The 19218-nt window shown below is 36.4% G+C and overlaps 1 protein-coding gene across 2 annotated transcripts in view; it reads left to right on the top strand.

The window, feature by feature from the left end:
- LOC125358073 (contactin-4-like) overlaps window positions 1-19218 on the top strand; it is a 404061-nt gene that overhangs the window by 196730 nt on the left and 188113 nt on the right. For both annotated transcript variants that reach the window (XM_048354927.1, XM_048354926.1), the window contains exon 4: window positions 9343-9438. In XM_048354927.1, coding sequence (XP_048210884.1) covers window positions 9343-9438 — 96 coding nt within the window. The remainder of the gene's footprint in view (window positions 1-9342; window positions 9439-19218) is intronic.

Below are 19218 nucleotides of genomic sequence, written 5' to 3' on the forward strand. Positions count from 1 at the left end.
TTTCTAGGCAGTACTCCACTGATTAAGCCATGACATTGGCCTCATTTTGTTCTGGTTCTTTTTTAAGATAACATCTTACTTTTTTCCTCTGGGCTAGCTTGGACAGTGATGATCCTATTTTATGCTTCCTGTTATGGCTAGGATGGCAGGTATACATCACCAGGTCCAGATAAGGCCACTGAAAGGAGTCTTAAGAACTTTGCTCTGGCTGGTCTCAAACCACAAGCATCAATATCTCAACTGGGCTATGGTAAATAATGCTGCTATGAACATGGTTGTGCTGGTAGCTTTAGGTCTTGTTTGTGGTCATTTGGGTAAATGCCTTGGAGGGGATTGCTGGGTCATACTGAAGCTCAGGCTAAGATATGGAACCAACCCAGATGCCCATCAGTAGATGAATGGTTCAAGAAAACGTGACATATATATACATATATGTGTGTGTATATATACATATATATGTGTATATATATATACACATATATATATATATATACATAGCCCCATTCATAAAGAAATGGAAAGACTTGGAAAAAAGCATATTAAGTGAAGTAAGCCAGTCAGATCCAAACAAACATAGGTTCCATGGTGTCCCTCATTTGTAATAAGTAGTATATGCCTAGGATAGTCTTAGCAGAAGATCACAATAGCCCAATAGCTATATACATATGACCATATAAAATGATGGTAATCAAAATTAATTCCAAGGTAGGGAAACAAGTGTTTTTCTTTTGTTGTTGTTGTTTTTAATGTAATATGTGCAGTTATTTTTGTTCCTTTCATTATTTTTCCTTTGGTTTATCCCCTGTTGTCACTGTTTTGGTGGGGTTTTTTTTTGTTTTTTGGTACCCTGTATCTTGTATATACATTTTTTTGATTTGGGAAAGGAAGGAGAACAAAAAAATGGTAAGACAAAAGACAAAGGGTGAACCAATGCAACAGTGATTCTATGTGGGAAGTGAACTTTACAAGTGAGAGGACTAGGGGGGAGGTAAAGTGGGAGAAAAATGAGGGAAGGATTATCAATGTTCGGCAAGAAATGTACTCATTTCCTTTTAATGTAACTATAACCCCTCTCGAAATATCACCTTGACAATAAAATTAAATTTAAAAAATCTCAACTTACCCCAAATAGCTAGTATTATAAGTGTGAGCCATATGTCTAGGTTGTTTTTCTCTTGCTAGTCAACTCTCCTATTAATTGAAATAAGTAGAGGGGACTGTGCTGTCCCCTACATCCTCTATTATAAGATATATTTAAGATTCAGAGCCCTCCATGAATAATGGCGTTTCTAAAAATTAGAAAGAGTTCTACTGCACTGCAGCTTTATCTCTGACTCCTCTTTGCACAGATGAGAATATGAAGCAGCACCCATAGCAAAATCTAAAGCAGTGATGAATAAACACATAGCTTGCCTGTAGAGTGGATGATGGTTTTATTTTCAAAACTGTAATTAAATGAGATAAAAATATATGGTTGAAGTTCCCAAAGTAACTTCATTCAACATAAATAACAGCTGTTCCTCATCTGGGAATTTTCATTATGTATAGAACCTTGTTTTTCATGCCCTTAATTTTTTTTGAACCACTACACAGCTCGTTCAGCACCAAGGATCCCAAGACATTTTTAGAGACATTATTACTTCACATAGCTTCGGTTTGCCCAAAATAACAATGGCAGGGCCTGTCTAATTTGTTACATTTGGTAAATTTGAGCATGACTGGCATTTTTTTATGAATCACCAATCCTTATTTTATGAGTTCCAAACCCCTAAACACAATGTTATAAGCAGGTTCTCTTTTTGTTTTGATTTTTTTTTAAAACTGTGCAGAGCATGGGTTCCAGGAAGTCTGGTCCTATCTGCTTCTCCTTTTAATCAATGACTTGTACAATTTTATCCTAAGCATCTTGGGAAGAAAACACTATTAAAGATAGAATTTAGAGAAACGTTAGGTAGCTGAGTCTTTCTAGCTTTATGTCTGAGCAGGAAGCTAGATACTGTCCTTCCTTCCTGAAATGTGTTGTACACTGTCAAGTGGTGGTCAAATTTGGCAGTGAGTTTGTTGTCAGGATTTATATCCTTGATAGGTTAACAAATGGAAAAAAGAAGAAAAAAAAACAGTAAGTTTGAGCATTAAGAGATTCTTTTCAACTTTGAAGCAGTTTTCTATTCCTCCTACATCTATGGTCATTCTCTTCAGTTAGCTCTTAATCCATGGCCCTTATATCACCATTTACAGCACATTACTGAGATGTTTATTATCCATTGCCAACTTCATGATGGTATCTTGATAGGTGACTTTCAGCCTTTTATTTAGATAATATCCATTCTAGTGTTACTCTTATATAGCTCATTTGTCTCTAATAGCACCTGTTTGTGAAGAGGACTAGAGCAATGAATTATAACTTGTTAATTTTAATTTTCAGTGGAGAGAGGGAAAGTCTAAGAAGTAATTTTTGAAAAATAACAGGTCTTAGTTCTTTCTTTGAATATTGTGATAGGAAATCTTACAGATAGAGAATTCTCATACTGGATCAAGAAATGGTAACCATATGATAACTATATGGTCTATAATTTCAAGTAGATAGCAACCCTGTCTCTGGCAGTTTTTTTATACTTCCAGATATTCTTGGAGCTGGAAGGATGGGATAGGAGGGGATCTCTCTTGTTAACCAATGATACTAGTTTCAGAGTCCAAGTTCACCCAATCTTAGCATAGCTCTGCATCTCATTTGAAAAGGGGTAGGCTAGGTGGCTCATTGCCCTTGATTGGCAAAGAAACTTTTCTAAAAGTTAGCATCCTAAACTTTCCTGGCACTGAGCCCCAAAAGTCATTTTTGACCAAGAGATTGGAAAACCATGCGCCATGGAGACAAATATGAGAAAATGGGATCATAGCCCAGTATGTCTGGCTGACCATAGCCTCTACATGAAAATCTAGAGGGGCGACATTGCTCCATAGACACACAGGGGGGCATCTGATACAGATCAGACACCATGCTGAGCATTGTACTGCAGCCTGATAAAGCTGAGCAAACATTTCTGCTCTCCATTGACTTTCATTTGTTGAGGGAAGGGAGAAACTAAATGAAGAAACAAATAAATGACCAATATCCTTGCAATGATGATCATGATGGTTGCTATGAGGGAGGAAATCAAGAGATGTGCTAGAGTGACTGAAACCAAGTAGCCATCCTTTTAGATAAACACCCAAGAAAGGCTGATGTGAGGGGACAATGTTGAGTTGGCTCCTGAAGAATGAAATGAGAGAAATAAAAAAGAAGGGGAAGGAGAATTTGAAACAAAAGAAACAGTGAGTATAAAAGTCCTGAGACAGTGAATTCCAAGGTGTAGAAAATGTGATTGTGCAACATATATAAGGAGACTTAAGATCCCAAAGGCCTTTGCAGAGCACAATAAAGAATCTATATATCTGTGTATGTATATATGTGTGTATGTACATATATGTGTATGTGTATATATACGTATATGTGTATATATATATATGTGTGTGTGTTATGAATGTGTGTGTGTGTGTCTATTACTGGGCCAAATTTTCTAGTGCCTTTGTCTTTGTGTTGTATAAGCTGGAAACCAAAGATAGAGAATGCAGTGGCCCAGCCCTTAACACTCCTGAGTCAGGGTGATATGTGAAAACGATGAGTTCCTGTAGAGAAAAATGCTGAAATAATCGCTGATATTTTAGGGCACCTGTCTCCAAGGAGAATAACATTATTTACGATGCCATTGCCCACTAATCGCAGTCACCTCATGAATTAGATAGGAGCACATTTTGATGGAGCACACAGGGAAACGCAAACACTTTAAATTGAGTTGTTCTTTGGCTTTTTAAATAGCACAAAGGTCTAGATAAAATAGAGAATGTCAAAGAGATGAGGGAAGGAAAAGAACTAAAATGAGAAATAAAAATAGCTATCTGGAAAGTCATACACTTACAGACAAAAGGGCAGCAAAGCAACCTTTATTTTCCTGTTAAGTCAAGAAAATAATAGTTGAAGGGCAAAAAAAAATTGTGAAAGTCTCAAAGGGTGAATAAGACAATCAACAAGTGTAGTCTTGTTCCTGTTATTTAACTAGGTGTAGGCTATAGCCTAAGTATATGGACACATGGATTAGGAAGCTCTGGATTCTATATATATTTTATTGTTATTATTAAGATGTTGTGCAGAGAGCTCACATTCTCAGAAGTCAGATAATGAGTACATTTCTTTTTTGAACAATATAACCCTGATTCTTGCTCCAGCTCTTCCATCTTTACATCTGGGATTGGGGATGTTGATTTCTCCTTCTACTCAATGGCATCAGTAATAGATAATGCCTCACAGAGCTGTTATGAAGATTGAATGAATAAAGGCCTGGAAAATAAGGGACAGTTTTGCTTGTGTAAACTTGCTGGATCTGAACCTGCTAGTCCTAAGAGATAGTACAATAAAAATGGTTGCATTGCAAGAGTAGCCCACAGAAACCTTTACATGTAATATTGATTATTCTGTTTTTTCTTTTTGCCATTACTTTGTTCCTGGAAATTAAGAGTGGTATAGTGATGTGTCACAAGGAACCAGAGAAGAGAGTAAACTCCTATTTTACTAAATACAGCATTGCTGACCCTAGCACATTTGCCTTGTCAGTTCCCATGTGCTTCTCCTCTTCCTATTTCTTAAGCCATTATTATCTCTTGAGCTTTTCTCTACCCTGACCTGCACACTATTTCACTGCTAAATTTCTCTATTTTTTTGTTGTTGGTGGTACTAGAGATAGGTATTTAAAACCCTTATTGTGCTGGTATGTAGCTCAGTGGCAATGCACTTGCGTAGCAAGTACAATATCCTGGGTTTGATCCCCAGTACCAAAAAAGAAAAAAAAACAGTTAAAACTCTTATCTACAAATCCATACTTCCTAACAGGCTAAAAATCTGTTAATAATCTGTGTGTTAATAATCTGATTGAATTAAGTCACTGTAAAAGACCAATAGCAAAATAATACCTTTAAGATATTTGTGGTTTCAAGGGAAATTTTTATAATTCCACAGCAACATCTAGATGATAGCATTTCATCTGTTATGACCAAACAAGATAGCAGAGAAAGACAGAGAGAAAGACAGAGAGAGACAGAGAGATAGAGAGAGGCAGAAAGAGCGAGAGAGAGAGAGAGAGAATGAGAATTGGAGACAGGACATTGAGGGCTAAAATCAGTACCTTGGAGAGCTCCAAGGAGTTCTTTCCTTATACTTTAGAATTGTTCTCAAACTTTTCACAGTAATGTTCATGGAAGGAGCATTGAGAATTATGAAAGAATCAGGTCAGAAGCCATTTCTATAAATGAGTCATTTGTAAATTGGATGTACATTAGCCTAGGAATATTAATAAGGCTTTTTTATCTGTACAAAGATTCATCCCTTCCAGTGTCAAAGCTACACCTAATATGTGGTCCCTTACTTTATAGATGACCAGCAAATTGGAAAAATGATCATCAGATCTTTAGAGAAGCATTAGGTATTTTTGTTTGTTTTACTGAAGTTTTACACAGAGAAAGTGAATTATATAAATACTTGGCACAAAAAAGGAACTCAAATAATTTGTGCTGGATGTTTGGTAAATAAATGGAAAATAATGACATGCACATGAGACAATATTTTGTAATGTCAGTGTATATGGATGTATATATGGATGTACTTGAGTTGCCATTTATCATTATTTAGTATAGAAAATGATTTTAACACTTTATTCCAAGTGACTAAATGTATGTAATCAGTAAACTATTTTAAGTAATTTTAACACTTTATGCCAAGTGACTAAACTTATGTAAGCAGAGAACAATTTGTTTAAAAATTGTGTATTTTATGTCCTTTAGAAAAGGCAAGTGGATGTGAATTTTATGGGCATACTTTTTCTACCTTAGCATTGAAGGTTCTTTCAGACCATACATCATAGGAAAAATTCTTAGGACTGTACCTGAAGACTGAGAAAGAGAGAGAGAGAGAGATAGAGAGAGAGAGAGAGAGAGAGAGAGAGAGAGAGAGTCTTAACCATTAGTCACATAAACAATTTATTCCACATGCTACAAATTATGAAGTATCTATGTTCAGTCTAGCACTTCTTTGTTTCTTACAACATGATGCTCACTTCCTCTAAGCTTTCCTTTGATGTTCAAAAATTGTAATGACTGGGCTAAGCTTTATAGACACTGGACCAGGCAGTATGTTAAAGGCATCATCTTAATCTCAAGAATGCCATGTGAGGAATGAAGTATTGTCATGACATCAAAGATGAAGAAAGGGAAGTTTAAAGAATTCATCCATGCCATACTAAATAAGAATAAGAGTTCTGAGCTTGTACTCTAGTCCTTGTGACTCCAAAGCCAGTTTGTTACCCCATTAAGCAGTCTTCCTCATGCTCTATTCACTGAGAGATATCCAGTCAACCAGTCAATCTCGCTTATGGTTTCTTCCTTCCTACCAAGCAGAGAGAATGTCAAAAATGTGGATATGCAACTCATAAGGTTTTGTGAATTGGGGATTGTTTTTTTTTTGAGGATACGTCTCCACATTCCCAAAGTCATATCCATGGGCAGCCACATGTAAACCTACTCAGGGAGAAAAATAGCAGACAAAATTTGAAATATGTGATGTAATAATGAGTATTTACTCTCCAAAAATACTCTTTTCTTCTTGCAAATGATGTAATGATCATTATGGAAATCATATTTATAAGAAACATATCATCTGCTCATTTTCACAAGTTCATATTGATTTCCTTATTGATTGCTTCTTTCAAATATGGAAGAACCAATAACACAGGAAAGTGGTGCTGAAAATTTCTTATTCCAAGACTACCTTGTGAGAATTAATAGAATTCAGGTCTATCCAAGTTAGGGGAAAAAAATGAATTTGTGTTGTTTTGCTCGTATTAAATAATGCATGCATATAGAATAGATAAATTATTTGTGTAATTTATGGCATTGTTTTTTCTCTTTCTCCTGTTTTCTATATATTTATATTAAATCACGATGTATACTATTATCTCGTTATACTTTAAAAACTGGACTTTCTTTAAGTTATATTTTTATTATCTTTATGTGGTTGTTTAAAGAAGATGAATCTTTTTATACGCTCCTTCAGGAGCTCTAGCTCTAGCTCTTGCTTCTGGTCCCATGATCATGGTCTAAATAAATTATATTTTCTGATTTAATGTTATTTCTCCTCAAATAATCCGGTACCCTCATGATTTTATTTGCTCTAGACTATATCCAGGTATTTATTATAAGCTACTTCTGCACCCACTTTAAAAACTTAATAACAGTCCAGAGAGAAAGTATGAGGATATTTTCCTCATTTACTCTGAGTCATTCTCTTGTCTGAATTCCAAATATTTTCTTCCTTGAAGGCTTTTTATTTATTGATTCCATATTGCAATTTTACAGCCCCTTTCCACCTTCATTCCTCTAGGAATTAACTGTAATCCCCTTCTAGACTCTCCATGAGCTGACAATCTCCAAACACTTTGTCTTATATTCTAAGCTGATTAAAAAATAAAATAGTGGTTTTATAATCCATAGGACAGTTGGTTAAGCAGAGAAATGTGGAAAAACATACTTGCCACAAACTTGTGTGTCCCTTAGCACAAACTGTTGAGAAAGTTACATAAAAATGCTGACAAAACCATCAACAAAAACTAGCACTGTTTATTTTGTAAACATGTGCATTATATATCAGTGAATCATACATAAAGGTGGACAAACAGAAATCATGGTACATGGAAGTTAATTCTTTATCCTGTATAAATACCTTATATCCAACCTTATCATCGACTATAGATTCAACTATATATTTAGTAAACAACTGCAGAAGCTAAAGGAAAGAGAACCCAAGGAAAATAATTCAACTACCTTCTTACATTATAAGGCAATAATCCTGCCTCTGAATATAATGTTATTTCTGTTTGCTTTTCACTTGTTCAACTTCATCTCCATCTTTTGTACCAAATGCTTAAAATCTCTGCAGAAAGTTTTATGGAAGTAAAAGGCAAAGGAGAGTAAACATAGAACTAATGTTTCAGTTCATCAGCTTGTACATAAAGATGTAGATATTCTTTCATATTCGTTGAGTATGAAATTCACTCTCCCTGCCTTCCTCTCATGATTCTTTGACTTCTCCCTCTCCTGGATCTCCCTTCACACCTTTCAAGTACCACTTTCATGGTTTTCATATTGTTGGACTGTGAATTTTTCTCAGGAGTTATACTATTTGAATTCTCCCCTGAAAATACCATATTTTGGTTAATACATTTGTGTACACTTGAATATAATCTCATATGTGTTTACTTGTACATTTAGCATTCATATTATGGGACCCAGCATGCATCCTTTGGCTCCCTGAGCCTAAGTGATTTCATATAACACAATTGATTCCAGGTCCAACCAATTCTTTGTGAATGATATAATAACATTCTCCCTATAATGGATGAGTAAAATTCCATTGTTTATATTTATACCAAAATTTCGTGATCCATTTGTCCATTGAGGGGCATCTGGGCTATTTCTATACCTTGGATATGGTGAATAGTACAGCAACGAACATGGCTAAGCAATTAGAAGCAGCAGTTGATTTGGTTATATAAGATGAAGTGTCTCTGATCACTCAGTTCTTAATTTTTCCTGCAATTCCAAAACCTGGATGGGATATCTGTACAAAAATGTAGTGCACAGGTCTACCTATATATAATAATATATTATATAAAATAATATACTATATAATATTATAAAGACTGCATGTCATATCTAAGCATCTATGGCTATATAGATAAATATAGCTATATAGATAATTGCATATAAACAAGTGACTTGTGAACTAAACAGAACAAAGAATCAGTGGCCATATGTTTGAATTCTTACAATAATATTTAACTTCAGGAATTTTTAGGAAGTCTGAATACCTTTAAACCTCAGTTTCCTCAATTCGATTTACATGTTCCGACTTGCAGAATTCTCTGGAACAAAGAGAATGTCTTCTATGTGTATTGCCAAGTGTGGTGGCCACTACCTGCATGTGACTGTTGAACACTTGAAGTAAATTTCATTTCAGTTATTTTTTGAATCAGAATGGACATATACTGCAAATGGCTCTTCAAATGGACAATTCTGCTACAGGAGAAAGAGACAGTACCAGGCAAATATTGTCAATATCAGACAAAATTCATTGCTGTGGCACAGATGCTCTCATGGCTGATTTTCAGTGTAACTGTCTTCTTTTGAAATAGTGGCAATCACCCATAATCTCGTAGGATGTTAAAGCTTAAATGTGTCTTCCTTTATCTCTCCCAACAGATCTGGAAAACTTTAAGACAAGGACAAGAAGCACTGTGTCTGTTCGTCGAGGCCAGGGAATGGTACTTCTGTGTGGCCCACCACCCCATTCTGGAGGTACCTATCCTTCCTTCCACTGACATGTGCCCACTTTGATGCCTCAAACCTTAAACATGAATTCTTTTTTTTTTTTTTTTGTTCATCTTGGGACTTGAACTTGGGGCCTGCATACTGTTCCTAAGTTCTTTCACTCAAGATTAGCAATCTACCACCTTGAGCCACAGTGCCACTTCTGGTTTTCTGGTGGTTAATTGGAGATAAGAGTCTCACATACTTTGCTGCCTATTCTGGCTTTGAAGTAGGATCCTCAGATCTCAGCCAGGCATGAGCCACCAATGCCTGACTAAACATGAATTCTTGATATCTTCCAAGACTCAGCTCTTTCTTTAACCTCCTCAGACCCTTCATAGTGGTATGAGTAAGGCTGAATTGTTTAGGTCATGTTCAATTTATCTTTGTTGAGAATGCTTGTTTTGTTTGAGGACTTTACTGACCTTCTTTGGATCACCCCAGATGTTACAAGACTGAAAAGCCAAATCTTTTATGCAGTCAAGTCAGACCCTGAGAAGCATTGTGGTTTTGTTACTAGGGAAGTGTTTGCAGCAATGAGAATATGGGGAGGTGAGCATATGGAGAGGTGATATGTAGGCAAATAGTATGGAGATTTAGTTAGTAGTGATATTAGGATTTTAGGATTTTAGTAGTGATATTAGGATATTAGGATTTCTCGAAGATTTTTGATGGCCAGATTGATAAGCTCCTCTTCTTGGTAATTGAAGCTGATGTTCAGTTTGTTGTAGGCTAACTTAGTTGCTTTGATTTTTCCATTTGACTTCATGCACGATTGTAAGAGCAAATTTTTCAAATTTAGAATTAGAAAAGAACTGGTATATTTTTTGTCATATATTCCAAAATTGTAACTTCATTTTTTTTCATCTACGCCCCACCTAACCGTAACCACAGAAAATAACTTATCAAAAACAGTTAAAAGTCTCACACTTCAAGCACACATACACCAAGGCAAGTAGAAGGGGCAAATACCCCTCTAGTCTAAATCGAGGACAAGAGATGATTACAGTTTCTGGCTTTCAAAGACTTCAAAGAACACAAGTTGCACTTTTGAGGTTTTAGGTTCAGAAACAAGTTTACTCTTTGCTCCTTTCAGTTAGTATCAGCAATACTAAATTGATAATCCATATAAGAATGTGGGGCCTGGTACTGTTTCAAATCATTACTGGAAGTTGGACAAATATTTTCACATCTTTGTGCATCATTCTGAAATAAGAGATGTGTGTGTGTGTGTGTGTGAGAGAGAGAGAGAGAGAGAGAGAAAGCTTTACACCCACTTTAGTCCTGTCATGACACAATTAACAATCTTCTTTATCAAGCATATCTTCACCCTTGAAAACACTTAACCAGGTACATATATTTTGATTCAGGTGAAATTTACTCAGACTGATGCTTCTCTTCTAATTACAAAATCTGATCAAAGTGAAAACAGAAAATTTTTCTAATTTCTTCCAAAGCCAATCTTCATAGCCATAAGTCTCTGTAACATATCAGTGATTAATGATTCTTCTTGGGGATGTATTTTAAGTGTGCCATGCCTGTCTGGCATGATAATAGCTTTAGAAAAGGCAGAACATATAATAAAGTGAAAGCTGCCCTGCCTAAACTGTGAGGTATATCACCCCTTTCTCTTCCCATGGGAAAATTTATTAAAAATTCCCATAGACATCTGCTGAAATGTGCTTGTCTCTGCCGGCAGCAGTCAGCAGCTCTGAAATCTGACATTGCTGACAATCTTGATGGTGAAAGACAAGGAAATAAATATTCTCATTATGGGCTCTATTAGAAATCATGTACACAGTACCACTATGAGCTAGGCAGCCATAAGCACAGAAATTTCCAAGAAAACAACAGAGCTGATCTTCAAGGTTTTAAGAGAGTGTTTCAGACATCCATCAGGCCGGGGCAGTGGAGCCAGTGATTATCTGATGAAATCCCGTCAGTGATTGAAAAGCCTCCCTTGCAAAACTCTATAGCAGCGATTCTCTTACTGCTTTTCCAGGCTGTGTATCACCTCAAACCTGGCAGACTCACTATGAGCTCCTGGACCCACTGAGCACTTTAGACCCAGCATATGATATCCCAGTTCCAATTGGAACAGATCACACAGAGGGGAGGAAATGAGTCAGCCTTTTATTATATCAATGGGGTATCCACTAATGGCATGAGTTCCATTGTCAAGGATGCTGCATGTCCTAGTTCAAAAACCGTGCAGTGTCAGAGCTCCTCGGCAACATAGAAATGAGCCGTGCTTCAGCTGTTTTGCAAAGCAGATACTCTGTGCATTCTCTAGACAGAGAGTGTGCCATCTTTGCTATCCCTTGGTTTATAAACATGAACTCGGAGAGATGATCTCATGACTAAAGTTTGACCAAAACCTTTGACCAAAACACAACCTCTGAAATACATGCAAATCACTCTAATGGACTTTAATTGTTCTTGATGCTCCTTCCCATTAGAAACAGAGACAATTGACTTCCAGAATGTTCTCTCTTCTTTCCACCACCTTCTGGGACTTTTGGCACCAGCCATCCATAACCTTTAGCCAAGCTCTCATTAAGAAGGAATAAAAATGAGTTACTTCCTTACTTGTTCCAGTGCAGATAAGTGACAAGATTATCCTTGGAAACTCTTACAAACTGTTCATTAAGAGATGTGATCCTTCAGACCTTCTTTTTATCTGTCACAGCTCAAAAGATGGTCCATGGACCCACAGCAATCATACCTGGATTTTTTTTTAAGGCACAATCTCAGACTTTAGAATCAGCTCTTGCTTTTAGCCAGGTCTCCCACTGACCATATGCATATTGAGTTTTGAGAAGCCCTGAATTGTATGTTTGATGCCTACACACATCCTACCTGTGACTAGTGGTGGGCAGGCAGCTTTAGAATCACTAGGACAGACCATTGATGCCATAGGTGCCCAAAATTTTCCCAGGAAAATATCCTATTTCCACGAATCTGAGCTGGGGCATCCAAATGAGGACTTGCACAAAACTCTAGTTAACTCCAGGTTGCCCTGGATTTTAGATCTGTTGATTTTGACCAGCTATAAAATCAGCCCAGGTCCAGTACAGCTAAGATGGATTGCTTTGGTTTGCATATCACCCAAACAGAAGTGATATGAATACTCCTCATCGTTGATTTATATTTAAACCAATCATGGGGGCCATGCCTGTAATCCTAGCAACTGGGAAGGAAGTAATCAGGAGGATCATGGCTTGAGGTCAGCCCAGGTAAAAAGCTTTTGAGGTTCCTATGTCAATTAAAACTGGTGTAGAGGCATTTGTCAATTCTATAAGGTAAATAGGAGAATTATGGTCCAGGCCAGCTCAGGAATATATGCAAGACCCTATTAGAAAAAAAAAAAAAAACAACTAAAGCAAAAAAAAGGGTACAAGGCCAAAGGAAATCAGAAATTAAGATTACCTTATCTCAGTTGTTTGCATTCAGATATGGCTATTTATTTTTGGTCATCTCTCACTAAATTATTGTCAACAAGAGTATGTTTTCATAGAATCTAAAAAAGTATAGAAAACCACCCAATTCTGATTCTAAGGTTATTTTTTCATTATTATTGTTTTTGGACAAACTAGCTAGAACTTTTTGTTGTTGTTACAGCTTTTATAACAGAACACATACTCATTAAAGTTGAATCCCATTCACAGATCCTCAGATCCAGAGATCTCATGACAGAATCAGTGGAGGTCTTTGTGCTGTTTATAATGCTTGCTTTTTCTTTAAGTCACATTCCACCTTAAAATAATCCTATTGGAAGTAAGGATAGGTATTTTCAAGGTAAAATTGTTGAAGCAAAGAGATTACATGGGGGTATACACTAGTCTATGGTAGGTTTAAGAGTTGCTAGGACTGAGGACACATCCTCTCTTAAAGAAAAGAAGAGTAGAAACATGTATTTTACTCTGTGCCAGTGGTCACTGAACTTCACATCAGGTCATTTAAATCTGAATTTTATGGAGGTGAGAATTTTCACTACTATTGTGGGTAGTTTTAAAAGTGCACTAGGTATCTTAATTATGTATCCACAGTAGAAAAGTTATGTTTCTAAATTACAAAATCATGTCTTGTCCCAGGAAAACATTCTCTACAAACTTCTCCATTAGTTTGATTTCGTATGGGCATCTAGCCACATGGAGTATAATAGAGCCCAATAGGAATTCATCATGCCTTCCCACACACCATGTGGTTATTTCAAATAGGCCATTTTGTATTCTCTAAAGGACAGAGATAAATACATGAATATAGGACAGCATAGCTCTATTAACCTACTATGTGGTCTTGGGCCAATTATGTAATTTCTTTCTGCCCCATTTCTTCATCTGGCTTCTGTTTCTGTCCTCCCACACCTGGTCAGTATCCAACACAAAATGTTACCTTCAGAATCAGATTCATCTGAGTTCAGATTTAGTCCAAATGATGCCAACAGATCAGTGAGCCAGGACGAATCTTAGGATGCTAAACTTTAGCACCCTCTATTCTCAGTGTAATTTTTAAAACAGCCACATTGTAGCAAGCTAGGATGCTACATATAACTTCTCATATGTGAATGTCATTGCCTTCCCTAAACTGAATATATAGCCCAAGTGGTAGAACTCAGGGTCCTGAGTTCAAAATCCAGTATCATCAAATAAAACAAAGAAAGGAATCCCACTTAAAGTGTTGTGTCATGTCCTCTTCCTGGTCATAACAAAATCTCAGTTGAATGTGCCTATGTGAATAAAGGAAGGCCCAGCCTCCCTTTGTATGTGTGTGCGTGTGCACGTGTGTATGTGATTTCATAGTTAGGAATAGTGCCCAAGTGTAGTCCTACTTTTTAAAACATTTAAATAACAAATGATGAATGATGGCCTTAAAATCGTAAGTTTTTGTGTCTTGGCCACCACTGGTATTAGCTGTCCTTTGAGGATCCATTTCACATCCTATAAGAAGTGTCTTGCCTGAGAGATATTGTATCTCCTACAAATAGGCATATTTGCCAATCATGGGGTTCGAATTCAAGGTGCTCTCCCTGAGCTTCTTTTTTTTTTTTTTTTTTTTTTTTGCCAGTCCTGGGGCTTGGACTCTGGGCCTGAGCACTGTCCCTGGCTTCTTTTTGCTCAAGGCTAGCACTCTGCCACTTGAGCTACAGCACCACTTCTGGCCATTTTCTGTATATGTGGTGCTGGGGAATCGAACCCAAGGCCTCATGCATATGAGGCAGGCACTCTTGCCACTAGGCCATATCCCCAGCCCCCCTGAGCTTCTTTTTAATATTTTATCTTATTTTTATTGTCAAAGTGATGTACAGAGGGATTACTGTTACATATGTAAGGCAATGAGTACATTTCTTGTCAAACTTGTTACCTCCTCTCTCATTTTCCTCCCTCCTCAGTCCTTCCCCCAGTTTTACAGTAGTTTTATAGCATATTGTCTTGTAAGTATTGCTGTTGCATTGGTTCACGTTTTATCCTTTGTCTCACCATTTTGATATTCCCCTTCTCTTTCCTGATTCAGATGAATATATATGATACTTAGGGTACCAAACTCAAATACAGTGACAACAGGGGTAAAACCATAGGGAAGAAAAAGGAAAAAGGGGGCATAATTTCACATAGCACATTGAAAATAACAATGATAAACCATTTATTTCCATAAGTTGGAGTTTATTTCACTTAGCATCATCTTATGTGATCATATGTACATAGCTATTGAGCTATTGTGATCATCTATTAGGACAGTCCTAGATATTTACTAATTATTGCCAATGAGGGAAATGAACTGTGGTATATACACACAATGGAATTCTATGCTTCTGTCAGAAAGAATGACATTGCCCCATTTGTAAGGAAAGACTTGGAAAAAAAATCATACTAAGTGAAGTAAGCCAGATCCAAAGAAATACAGACTCTATAGTTTCCCTGAGCTTTTTTGCTCAATGCTAGCACTCTGTCACTTTGAGCCACAACTCCACTTCTGCTTTTCTCATGGTTATTTGGAGATAAGAGTCTCACAGACTTTCCTGCCTAGGCTGACTTTGAACTATGATTCTTAGATTCTTGAATCGCTAGAATTATAGGCATGAGCCAGTGTTGCTTGGCTCCTACAAATAATTTTTAAAACCCAGGTATCCAATAAATTAACAAACCTCAATGGAGACGCATTGTCCAGAAGAAGTTGTGTTGCCATTAGACAAGAAATGGATTCTTGTCTAATGGAAGTGAAACCCTAGATGTAACATTAAAATACAATTACTGTGTCATTCCTCAAGATGATTGGGGATTGGACACTCTGTGATATAATTTTAATGTAAGAGGTATCCTCAGTTCCATTTCTTAGTAACAGAACTGTATATGTTTCCTTAAATAAGTGTCTATTGCAATTCAGTGAGGAAATGGTAACTTTTGGTGATAGAATAACAAAAGATAGAAGGTAACAACAATAACCACATGTTAAGTATTCTAAAGGAAATCTGCTTTGCTGTTCCTTGACTTTGACATGTTCCTCCAAAAGATATGAACCTGGCCTCTTTTATCTAAAATGTCATCAGCCATTCCTCCCCTTATTTCTCTTCCTACTTTACCAATCATAGAAGAACATAGTACATTAGAGATCTAATTAGCATAGAATAATGGAAAATCGTTTGCACGGGAATGTTTTTCTGCCCTCATTAAACCTCTTCTTTCATCCATTGATCAGGGACGACTTGTTATTAATTATCTAACCCAGTGGTATGGTAGAGTGTTTCATGTTTAGGAGGATAAGTCACTAGACTTATTTGTCCTTACTATACCAATTGCTTGTTCCACTTATGCCTGCCTGTAGATCATGTAGTCAAAGAAAGAATCCGAAAAAAAAGGCAAAAACAAGCAATTGGAGCTTTGCTTGTCTAGAAAGCTAAATCATTTGTGCCCTATCATATAAACCAAAAAGAGAGATGAATATGCCTATGGACAATGTTTTCTAAGTCCATGGGTAAGTCCATTCTGTGTTGCTACTGACACATTCCTTGACTTTGAATTGTTTTTCTGTCAACTTTCTAAAAAACTTGAATGTTTCCTGGATATACTGCTGAATGTCAGGATGTCAACAATTATATACTTAGGAGCAGAAAAATAAGTTTACCTAAGTGACAATCATCCCTTATTACTCATAGAATTCTTGACCTTATATAACTGGGTTCCAAATTTCTTACTTATTGACATTGCTTCCCTCACTTCCAAGAAGAGTTCATTAAGACTAGTAGCTATATACTTTCTACCTTAATTCTTCTAGCTCTAAAAAAAGGTGCATTAAATGTCAGGTCACAGAATTTAGAAAATGACTCATCAACTTTAATCAATTGCAATTACTTTCAAATATTTGTGTTCAATAGCCTAAAAAATGACATAGTTTATAAAACTAGCAGAGGTAAATTTCAAAAGATCATTTGTCTTTTTTATTTAAATTTTATTGCAAAGCTGATGTACATAATGGTTACAGTTACCTATGTCAGATAATGAATACATTCCTTTTTGAGCAGTGTCACCCCTCCTTTTTTTCTCCCAAATTTTCCCCTCCCAACTTCCCCCTCCCAGTTGTACAGTTAATTTCCAACATAGTGAGGAGATCATTTTTTCTATTCCTGTTTTCTTCTTTCTGTTTATGCAAATGTTTTCATGTAAATTATTGGGCCAAAAAAAAAAACCATTCTAATTAATTACTAATAACCTCAGCTAAACAGTGTCAATCTTGAAAATTACTTTTTACTTACCTTAATAGTAGACACTATATCATTGTTTGGTCACTGTATAAATTTAAGTTAAGGAATTTAAATATGAATATATCTATATTTTAAGAAATATCTTTGTCTTCCAAAAGCAAATATATTACTACCACCATATTTGATCCATAGAAGTAAAAGCACAAAGATCAGTTAGATTAAGGGCCAAATGCATTAGTACCAAAAGAGAAATGGCATTTGTCAAAGTGAGATTTGACTCATAAAGCTGAACGATCAAACAACTGTGATTACTCCACAAAGCTTAACTGAATACAGAGCTTTCTCTTGAGATTTCCTGTCCTAGACAGCAGTGAAGGATGATATTGTGTTGGAACACAGGTGCTAGTTGGGGCATGAAGAGTTTGGAGATGTATAAAACACATTAAGCACCCAGTAGAGTGCCACCAGGGCTGTACCAGCCAGAACAGAACAAATGATCAACTCTGCTCTTTCAACAACATGAACCTGCCTGAGCATTTCATAAATAATCCAGTAGACAATCACTGCAGGATATATGAGAACCATTCTTGTTTTAATGCTTGCTGGAAACACATCCTTATGATTCTCCTCAGCTTGAAAAAGGAATGAACAGGTTTGAGGGTACATTTTCTGCTACAAAATGGCGTTTTGTCAGGTCAGTGCATCAAGATGTTACATTGAATTAAACAGGAGAAGGGTGCAGCACAAACAAAGAGGAAACGAGAGTGGAGTACCAGAAATTTAGAAAGGATTGGGTTGGGTGTTCAGGAGTGCATAGCTCAGATATGGAGTGTTTCGTGCAGTCAGAGATCTTGATCCTACATCTTAGGCATCAGTAAGAATTTGGCCATTTTTCCAATGCATACATTCCTGAGTATGTATAGAAATTATTGTAGTGGATTAAATCAAACCCTTAGGTGGGGTGGAGGGAGCCATTTGTCCAAGTTAAATTTCCTTTTACCTACATTGAAATAGATTTGAAACATTTTGTCCAAAGATAGGATAAAATCTGTGTAAAAGGTAGGATTAAATCATTCTGTGTAATATCAGAATACATATTTAAAAGAAAAAATGATTGAAATAAGTGTCTGTAGATTAACAAGGACATACAACATGGATGAAAAGCTTGTTTGATCACTCAGGCTAACTGGAGTTCACCATATCCACCTATGATTTTGACATATGTAGGATGAACACATGATTCCAAATGAAGGGTAATATTTTGACAAAGAGATCAGTTTGACTTGGATTATGCTCTGAAACAAATGTCAAATTTTTAAGTCAGAGGCCTGTTGGGAGAAAATTCATGCTACCTTAGGCAGATACAAGTTGGTAAAAAAACAAAAAAAAAAAAAAAAAACAATATAGAGACATTTTATACAGAGCCAAGAGAGCTCTTCTCTCCCTTTTTTTTTTTAAACGCACCCTCTTTTTCTCACATCAGCTAGTTGCAGGTTAACACATTATCACAATCTTCACTGTCAAAATTAACCCCTGGAATGGAGTTGTTATAACAATACTCCACAGGAATTCATAAATCCATATGGCAGGCACAGCTGGAAAGATGGTTGCAGCTGATCAAGTAGCATTTCAGAAATATCCAAAGTATCTCAACTTGGTGAAGTAATTTGGAATTTGTATTCATTCTCATTCCTTCACACCAACACATAGATGAGGGAGCTCCTGAGAAATGACAAGGTTTCTCAGTACTTGGTACTCAGTTCTTAGCATTTCATGCTAACCAGGACTTGCCTTTTTGAAAAGATGAACAGTTTTTAAAACACCAAGTAGCTCATTTAAGCAGCACATTTCTTCCTTTCATAGTCTCTCCTTGCTAAAAAATATGAGACAGATATGACAGGGCTTTGCAATCAATACCAAAATGTCAGAGAGGCATCTTAAAACCTGCTTCTCTATGTATCTTGCTGGCTTGCAAATTCCTTCACTGTTTCTGCAAATCTGAATTTCTTCTCAATGTGGGTGTCTGTATTTCTGGAGATTGAAAGGTAAAAGGATAGCAGGACAAGAAT

This window comes from Perognathus longimembris, chromosome 10 (genome assembly GCF_023159225.1).
Source record: "Perognathus longimembris pacificus isolate PPM17 chromosome 10, ASM2315922v1, whole genome shotgun sequence".
Lineage (NCBI taxonomy): Eukaryota > Metazoa > Chordata > Mammalia > Rodentia > Heteromyidae > Perognathus > Perognathus longimembris.